General features: G+C 52.8%; 1 protein-coding gene across 1 annotated transcript in view; it reads right to left on the bottom strand.

Moving 5' to 3' along the window:
- Positions 1 to 450: 450 nt before the first annotated feature.
- Positions 451 to 8,826, bottom strand: part of CPT1C (carnitine palmitoyltransferase 1C) — an 18,482-nt gene continuing 10,106 nt past the window's right edge. Inside the window, exons 8-17 of the mRNA XM_007943017.1 lie at positions 8,346 to 8,634; positions 8,044 to 8,226; positions 6,449 to 6,554; positions 3,953 to 4,069; positions 3,136 to 3,300; positions 2,763 to 2,897; positions 1,787 to 1,939; positions 1,144 to 1,257; positions 788 to 880; positions 451 to 672 (exon numbers count right to left, since the gene is read on the bottom strand). Of these exons, the coding sequence (XP_007941208.1) occupies positions 451 to 672; positions 788 to 880; positions 1,144 to 1,257; positions 1,787 to 1,939; positions 2,763 to 2,897; positions 3,136 to 3,300; positions 3,953 to 4,069; positions 6,449 to 6,554; positions 8,044 to 8,226; positions 8,346 to 8,634 (1,577 nt within the window). The remainder of the gene's footprint in view (positions 673 to 787; positions 881 to 1,143; positions 1,258 to 1,786; positions 1,940 to 2,762; positions 2,898 to 3,135; positions 3,301 to 3,952; positions 4,070 to 6,448; positions 6,555 to 8,043; positions 8,227 to 8,345; positions 8,635 to 8,826) is intronic.

The raw sequence follows: 8,826 nt of genomic DNA, 5'->3' as shown, positions 1-8,826 counted from the left end.
CTGGGCTTGGGGTTGAGGAGTAAGAATCCCAATGGATTCATTTTGGGGGGTGTCAGTTGGGGTGGCTGGCTTGGTGTTGGATCTTTAGATTTAGAGATGGGGCTGGGGATGGACAATTGGGAGGAACTGGGATCGTGAGAGCTTGTGGAGTTGTTGGCTTGGGATTGGCCTTGGATAGCTGAGTTTGGTTTGATGGGAGTTGGGAATGGAGTAAACTGGGCAGGTATTGGGGAGTTCTGAGTGAGCCTGTGATTGATTATAACTGGTAACATAGTTGGGGCTGAAGGTGGACGAAAATTTCCCTCCTCTCCCGAATCCTCACCTCTCCCACCCACACCCAGCCCAAGATCATAGCCAACATCACACACCCAGCTCACACGTCTTTATTTGGCCCAGATGTGGGGGTTCCCAGCAGGCCGCCGCCACCCTGTGCCACCCAGCCACAGATCCTCACTCTGGTTCCTCAGGGAGACCAGCTCCCTGGGGGAAGGGGTCAGAAGTCAGATGTTGGGGGTGCCTGGAGCTCTGAGTCTGGTTGGAGAGGGACCCACTCTTGTGCCCGGAGTCCGTCCCTAACCCTCTGCGCCTGCAGCCAAGACCCTGCCCGGCCTGGAACAGGGAGGCCACGTCCAACAGTGCATCCTTAATGTGCTGTCCTAGCCGGTGGGAGTCCTAGAGGAAGACATTATCAGGTCCGGGGAAGCTGGAAGGGACCCCTGAGGGCTGGGAAACAAGCCTCCTGGGTCTGAGGGAGAAGGGTGGGAGGTTATGGCCAAGTTTATCTCACCGTTTTTGTGCTTGACTTTTTGCTGGAGATGTGGAAGGTGATGATGTTCTCCCCCATGAAGATGTAAGACACACCATAACCATGGTCATTGGCCTGGAGTGGGAAAGAGTGAAGGGGACAAACAACCCTCCGCCTCCCCCAACACCACCAGTGAGGAGCCCGGCCCCCGACCCCTCCTCCCTCAGACCCAGAAGTCCAAGCCTCCAGCCCTGCTCTGCCCTCTGCTTACGTCAAGACTCAGGTGTCCAGATCATGAGCCCCCACCTCCCTCAGATCCTGCTCCCCTTCACTCAGATCCCGGAGTCCCGCCCCCCCTTCACTCAGATCCAGGAATCCAGGCCCCCAGCTCCACTCACAGGCCCGAAGCCACCCCCGGAGGAAACATAGTCGGGGTAATTGTGCACGTCAAACAGGTGCCTTTGCTGAATAGGGATCTGGCTGGTGGCCAGCTGCCACTGCTCCGAGTGCACCTGAGGGACAAGATCAGGTCCCATGTGTATGAGCGAAAAATGGACCCGCGGGGGCTGCGCTCATTTGGCTCAACGCCAACCATGCAGCGTGTGCCCTTTCTAACCTCCTCCCCTGACGGGCAATTTCGGAAGCTGTCCCCTTCTGCACCTCGCCTCTTCTACTCCCTGACCACGCCCCTCTCCCGCGACCACGCCCTCCCCTTGACCACGCCCCTTCCCTCTAGCCACACCCCTTTCCTTCCCTTCTCTTGTTGTTGTTATGTGCCCTCGAGTGGAGGCAGTTATCACTACTTATCACTACGGAAGTAGGATTGCCCAACCTTCCTTCCGAGGAGTGGCTGATGGGTTTGAACCGCTAGCCATCTGGTGAGTAGTCAAGTGCCTTAGACACTATGCTACCAGAGCTCCCTTTATCCCTCTCTCCTCTTCTGACGCCTCCCTTTCCCAACATCTCCCTCTTCTCCTGGAAGTCCCTCTCTCTCCCGTGACTCTCCGCTTTTTCCACTCTGACCCTTCAGCACACCCCAACCTGAGCCAGAAACGGTGACTGCAAGCGGAGGAATCGGGACACGATGTACAGTGCGAAGAGGTGCCGGTCGACCCCCTGCCCGCTCATCGCCGCCTTCAGCAGGGCTTGGTGCTTCTCGACCGCCTCGCGGAACAGGGCGAGGCACTGTGTGTCCTGGGATCCACGGGGAAGTCACAGGTCATGGAGGGACAGGAAGTGGGCTGCCGAGGACTGTCTCACACCTGTCCTCAACCCAGCCTCGTGCAACATCCCTGCAATGGATGTTAATCCCATTGGACAGAGGGGCAAGGGAGGCTAAAGAAGGGAGTTAACTTTCTCAGGGCCACACAGTGAGTCAACTGGGGATGGGTCGCCAGGCCTGTCTGAGCCCAGAGCCCAAACTTCTTCCATTGACCCACAATACCTCATAGGTAGCAGGGAGAGGGAGTAGAGGGGGGCGGCATTCAGGTCCTGGAGGGGGCTGAGCAGGGATCTTTTAGGGGTCATGAGGAATAGTGCAAAAGGAAGTCACATAGAGGCTTAGTCAAATCACTAGAAATGGCTCCTCCTTCAGTGCCCGCCCCATGCCATATAGAAACCAGTTGCCACCAAGTCGATTCCGACTCACAGCAACCGTCTGTGTGTCAGGGCAGGCCTGTGCTCCATCGGGTTTTCAATGGCTGACCTTGTGGAAGCAGACCCCCAGGCCTTCTGAGGTACCCCCATGTGGACTCAAACCTCCAACCTTTCCATTAGCAGCAAAGTGCTCTAACCATTTCCCCCATCCTGGGACTCCCACAACGTGGTACCTTCACTAAATCCCTTATTGTGCTCTACTCAACCATCTATCTTTCCCTCCCCGTTAGCAGGCCCCTTGAGGTTCATCCATGTGTCCCTAGTACCCATCATGGGCCTGGCCCTTAGTACATGCTCCCTAAATACTTGCAAATGTATGGGTGACCAAATGACCAAAGCCTCCAATGAGGCCCACACCCACTGTCTTCTCGTCATTCTCCATGGCTCTCACAAAGTTGCAGGCCTCCCTCGTACAAGACCGCACCGTCTCTGTCCGGCCTTCCAAGAACAAGCGAGTCATGGCCGACTCGTAAGTCAGGCAGAATTGACCCCTGTCCTGCGCGACGAGGAGGAGAGAAACCTGTCAGTGGGGCTCAGGAAGTCTTCCCAGATGTGAACCACCGCCGTCTGGAGCCCCAGCCTCCTCCCACCCAGGAATGTGTGGCTGGGAAAGAGAATCAAGATGGCGGCCCACAATGGCAACCAAGAGACGACATTGAATGTTGGTGAGAGAGCTGAGGAGACAGGTCTCAGGGGCTTAAGGTCCTAAGAGGGGACTGGGGAAACGCACTGACCCGGAAGTGGGCCAGCTGCAAGGCCACCTGGATGAAGCTGTCCGGAGACAGACGGCAGCATTTGATGAAGCTTTTGCCGAAGTGGGAAAAGGGGAAGACGTGGCAGTCGATGTTTCCAGACAAGGTCTTGGCTCCCCTCAGGGCTAGAGAGATGGCTGGCTGGATCTGTGAGAGAAGGAGGGAGCACAGAATAGCTGAGTATTAAGGATGGGGTCAGGTTAGAGTTAGATACAGGGCTGGTAGTGGAGAGTGGGATGGAGTTAAGAGTTGGGGTGGAATTCGGAGGCAGTGACGAAGAAGGGGATGGAACAGGAGGAATGGGTTAAAGAGGAGGATGGTGATACAGATGGCAAATCAGAATGGAATTGGGGTTGGTCTGCAGTTGAAGTTGAGTTGGGAATGGGGTTGGGCGTGGAGACTGAGTTGCCACTGAAGACTGGATGGGGTTGGGTTTGCAGATGGGACTGAGTTTAGGTGTAGTGTTGGGGATGGGATTTGGGATGGAGATGAATTGGAATGGGGATGGAATTGGGGTTGAGTTTGAGACTGGGCATGGAGATAGATTGGCAAATGAGATTGAGGATGGAGTTGAAGGTGGAAACAGGGTGAGGTTTGGAGTTGAGGATGAAATCAGGGTTGGAATGAGGTTGGTCTGGGGTTGGGGTTGGGATAGCTTGGGAATGGGTGTAGGTTTGGGGATGAGGTTGGTGTTAGGAATGGGGCTAGTTTTGAGGTTAAGACTGGGGACAGGGATGAGTTTGGAGTCAAAGCTAGGATTTATGAGACATGGAAGAGAGACCTGAAGACCTACCCTCACCTTATCTGGAAGGTCCCAGTACAGTCGCTGGGGATGGGGCAGTGTGGGGTCAGGATGTCCCTTGCAGTGGCCATCCTCGGAGTAGCCCAACTGAAAGCATTCTGTGGCCAGAGTGAACTGTGTGCAAATGGAGGCAGTCAGTGTCCTTCCTACCTCTGGACCACAGGATATCTAACCAGGGTCCTTTTTTCTTAACTTCCTTTAGGAGAGGGGGGTTTCTTAGGGGCTCCTAAGAAACAGAAAACTCTGGTGTCCACAGGCAGGTTTTCAGGTCCACAGTCTTTGAGAGGAGGACTCATACTCAAGTGGTACCTACTTACTCAGCAGTAAGACCCTGACCTTCTGACTGATACATAAAGACCCATCGCCCGGCTGCACCAGCCCTGCCAGGAACCACCCCATGATTCTGGGACTGAAGGGGTAGAACCAGCAGACCTCCAGGGCACCTGCGTCCATTCTGATTGAGCGGTACCCACGTTCATTGTTTCTGTTCAGTGTTTTAAGTCCACCCCGATTGAGCACCTACTCCTGGCCAGCACTTTCTGTTCACATTTCCACTTAATTCTCAAACAACCTTAGGAAGAAGACATTAATATCCCCCCATTTAAAAATATATTGGGAGAAAAATACAAATCAAAACCACAACGAGATGCCATTTCATTCACACTAGAATGCATATGATCAGAAAAAAGAAAGCAACAAGTGTTGATGAGGATGTAGAGAAACTGGAACGCTCGTCATTGCTGGTCAGAACATAAAATGGTGCAACCACTGTGAAAACAGTGTGGTGGTTCCTCAAAAAAGTTAAATTGAATTACATGATGGCCCAGCAGTTTCATTCCTAGGAATATACCCACAAAATCTGAAGGTAGGTACACAGATACTTGTACACCAACATTCATTGCCAAAATAGCCAAAAGGTGGAAACAACCGAAAAATCCATCAGCTGACGTAGGAAACACAAAATCTGGGCTATCCACCTTCTCACCCTTCAAGCCTGGAATTGAACTCACTTCTGTGGCTTCCAGCCAAACCATACACAGGCATATAAGGTGAACATTTACACAAAGGAGGTGGTATACTCCTTAGACCAATCAATCAGGGGAGATCAGAAGGGCAGTATTTGCACAAGGAGATAGCCCAGAGGGCAGGAATGCATAAGAAGGAAGGACACAGAGAGGAAGTGCGAAGAGAAAGGTTACACTGTGGGGACTGCAATCAATGTCATCAAACAAAATGTGTATGAACTGCTGAATGGAAAACAGATTTGCTCTGTAAACTTTCATCCAAAATCACAATACAAAAATTGAAAATTAAACAAAAAAGAAAAGAAAGCACAGATGTCAAAACTGTCATACAGCATTAACCTACAGGTAACATCTTTCAGAGGGAACTCTTAATCATTGGGCTAAATTTTCTTTTTGAATGGAAAAATAAAAGTGGTCCTTCCCTACGATGGAATATTATGCAGCCTTGAAGAAGTGGAAGTTCTGATACATGTTAGAGCATGGAGGAACCTTAAATTCATCAAATGAAGTAAGTCACAGAAGGACAAAGATGGTTGGATCTCATTTATGAATGTCTAGACCTAGAGATAACACTGTCTTAGTAGTTACCAGGGGCCGGGAGGAGGAGAAAAGGAAGAGTTACTGTCAATGGGGCACTTGGTTTCAGATGGTTTTGTTGTTGTCGTTAGTTGCCGTGGAGCCGCTTCTGACTCACGGCAACTGCCCGTGGGAAGAGTAGAACTGCTCCATCCAGGTTTGCAAGGCTGTGTCCTTTCAGAAGCAGACCTTGAGGTCTGTCTTCCAAGACACCTCTGGGTGGGTTCAAACCATCAACTTTTTGGCTAGTAGTCAAGTGCTTAACCATTTTGGCCACCCAGGGACGCCAAGTCTCTGTTAAGGTTGATGAAAAAACTTGGATAGAGATAGTGGTAATGGTTACACAAGGTAACAATTGTAATTAATGTCACTGAAATCTCCATGTAAAAAAGGTTCAAATGACAAATGTTTGGTTATGTATTTTTACCACAATTGAAAAAAAGAAAAACAAAATCTGGCAGCTTTGCATTTTTCCTCATAGACAGTGGTAAGGGTAACAGAACAATTAGAATGCAATTGAAGGGCGTATTATTGCAAGGAAAAATGTAACCAATGGTCAACATTTGTGCATTAGTTAACTATAAATTTTATAGAAATTGTCAGATGGGAATCTCATTTACTGTGTAAACGTTCAACACAAACACCGTAAAATATTATTAACAGAACAAAGAACGTAAGGGTGAGCCCTGGCAGATCCTTTCTCTTCTCGGAGCCCCAATTTTCCCAGTCGAAGAGAGCCCCAATTTTCCCAGTCATCAAAGGAAGGTACTCATCTCAGATCCCCTTCTTCGCTGAGTGACCCTGGGCTGATCTTTCTCTCTGAGGCGTTCACCTCTGACCCTGGGGTCCTGGAGAGGAAGGGCTTTGGGAATCGGAGTGAGGGGTCCCCTACCTCCCACATGTGTCCTGAGATGGGGCAGTCGGCCCATGAGTGCTCCACACTGAGGCCCAGCTTCCCATTGGAGAAGACAGTTAAGGTGAAGGACTTGTCAAACCAGCTGTGGGTGAGAGTTCAGAGGAATCACCAAGGAGTGGGGACCTGGGGAGGTAGTTTCAGGGTAGCAAGGTCTGGGAATCGGGGCTCAAGTCCTGGTATGAACATCTGTAGGGGGTCTGGGGGTCTCTAAGAAGGTTCTCTGGAATGTCTCAGATGTGTCCAGGATTTGGGGATATTTGGGAACATGCTGTTGTTGTTGTTGTTATGTGCCATTGAGTTGGACTTGACTCATAGCGACAGTATCTCTACAGAAGTAGATTGCCCAACCTTCTTTCCGAGGAGTGGCTGGTGGGTTTGAACCGCCAGCCTTCTGGTTAGCAGTCAGATGCCTTAGGCACTGCACCATCAGAGCTCCTACCTTCACAGAAGCAAAGCCCAAACCAAACCCAGTGCCTGGAGGGGATTCTGACCCACAGCGCCCCTAGAGGACACAGTGGAACTGCACCACAGGGTCTCCAAGGCTGTCAGTCTTTATGGGAGCAAAGCCCAAACCACACCCACTGGAAGCAAAGCCCAAACCAAAGTCACTGCCATTGACTTGACTTGACTCATAGCGACCCCTCCTTGGGTTTCAGAGGCAGTACCACTACGGAAGTAGATTACCCCATCCCCCATCTTCCTTCCAAGGAGTGGTGGGTTTGAACCATCACCCTTCTGGTTAGCAGTCAAGTGCCTTAGGCACTATGCTACCGAGCTCCTAGGAACATGCTAAGGAAGGGGTTAAAGATGGCCTTGGGTTTGTGGAGGATGCTGGGAAGTTGGGGGAGCTGCCCTGGAGCAAAGGAAAGCAGAGGGCGCCTGATGGACATTGAGGAAGTTATGGGAGGATCTGTGGGGGTGGCGGCCTGGGCTTGGGGTGCTTGGGTCAAGAGTGTGGGCCTGGAAGTGCATGCACTGAGGTCTAGAGCCTCAGTGGTCTGGGGTCCTGAGTCTGGGGTCCTGAGTCCAGGGATCTAGGGTCTGGAGTTCCAGGTCTAGGGATTCTCTGGGTTGGGGGATCCTAATCCAGTGGTTCTTACATTTGAAATAGGTCTTCATCATGTGTCTTGAGTCCCAGGACTAGGAGTTCCCAGGGTCTGGGGGCTCAAATCGGGGGTCTGGTGACCCTCACATCTGAAGTCCCTGGATCTGGGTTATGGCTCTGGGGTCCCAGTCTAGGGATCCTCTGGGACTGAGGGTCCTAGAGCTGGGGTTTGGTGGTCCTCACACCTGGGGTCCCGGGTCTGGAGGTCCCAGGTGTGATGCCAAGAGTTTAGCTGTCTTCTGTCTGAGGTCTCTGATTCTGAGGTGTCCAAGGTCCGAGTTATGGGCCTGGGGTCTCTCAGGTCTAGAACTTCCCGGGGTAAGAAGCCCCCAAGTCTGGAGTCTGGTTTACCTGAGTCTGGGCCCCTGAGGGGTGGAGTCTTTAGGTCTGGGGTCCAAAGTCTGAATACCAAGCAGGTCCTAGAGGTGGTAGGTCTAGGTGGGGTCCGAGTCCCTGGGGAACTCACCGGTCATACCCCTGGCCGGCCAGCAGGGCGTGCGCGTAGGCATCCAGCGAAGCCGTGGGGTCCTCCTTGGTGAGCCCTGCGGGCTCAGAGTCCAGAGACACAAAGAAAGCGGCTCCTTCCACAGCTCCCAGGGCCTCCGCAGCCCGCATCTCCAGGGACCTCCGTAGCTGGGTCCACGTGTCTCTGCCGGAGGACCTGCCTGAGCCCAGCCTGGCCCTCGTCGCAGCCCCGCCCCACACCTGCCCTGCCGCCACCCTGGATGCCGCCCGGGCCTCTGGCAGCCGCTGCCCTCTGCCCCTCACCTGGGCGCCGTGGTCAGGGCAGCCAGGTGCTCCTCGTGGGGGCGGGCGGGGGAGGGGTCTTCCAGGATCCACTGGAACTGCTGCTCTAGGGCCCGCGGGGAAAGCAGGCCATTGCGGGAGTGGGTCCCAACTCGGAAGAACCGGCCGCGGTGGAAGACGGCCACGTGGCGGCTGTCACAGAGGTGGTGGATGTGGTCTGGGGGACACAGGCAGAACCGCGGAGGCGGGAAGGCCAGATAAGTTACAAGGATAACAAACATTCGGCACTTTCTATGTAAAGAAATGAGCTCTGGTGGCACAGTGATTAAGGCATTCAGCTGGTAACCAAGAGGTCGCCGGTTCAAACCCAACAGCCCCTTCGGGAGAGAAAGGTGTGGCAACTGGCTTCCATAAACATTGACAACCTTGGAAACTGTGGTGCAGTTCCACTCTGTCCTCTAGGGGCGCTGTGAGTCGGAATCAACTCCCCGGCAGTGGGTGT

Source organism: Orycteropus afer, unplaced genomic scaffold (genome assembly GCF_000298275.1).
Source record: "Orycteropus afer afer isolate SDZICR_OR568_19922 unplaced genomic scaffold, OryAfe1.0 scaffold00099, whole genome shotgun sequence".
Taxonomy (NCBI): Eukaryota; Metazoa; Chordata; class Mammalia; order Tubulidentata; family Orycteropodidae; genus Orycteropus; species Orycteropus afer.
This window is presented reverse-complemented; position numbering and strand designations above follow the sequence as displayed.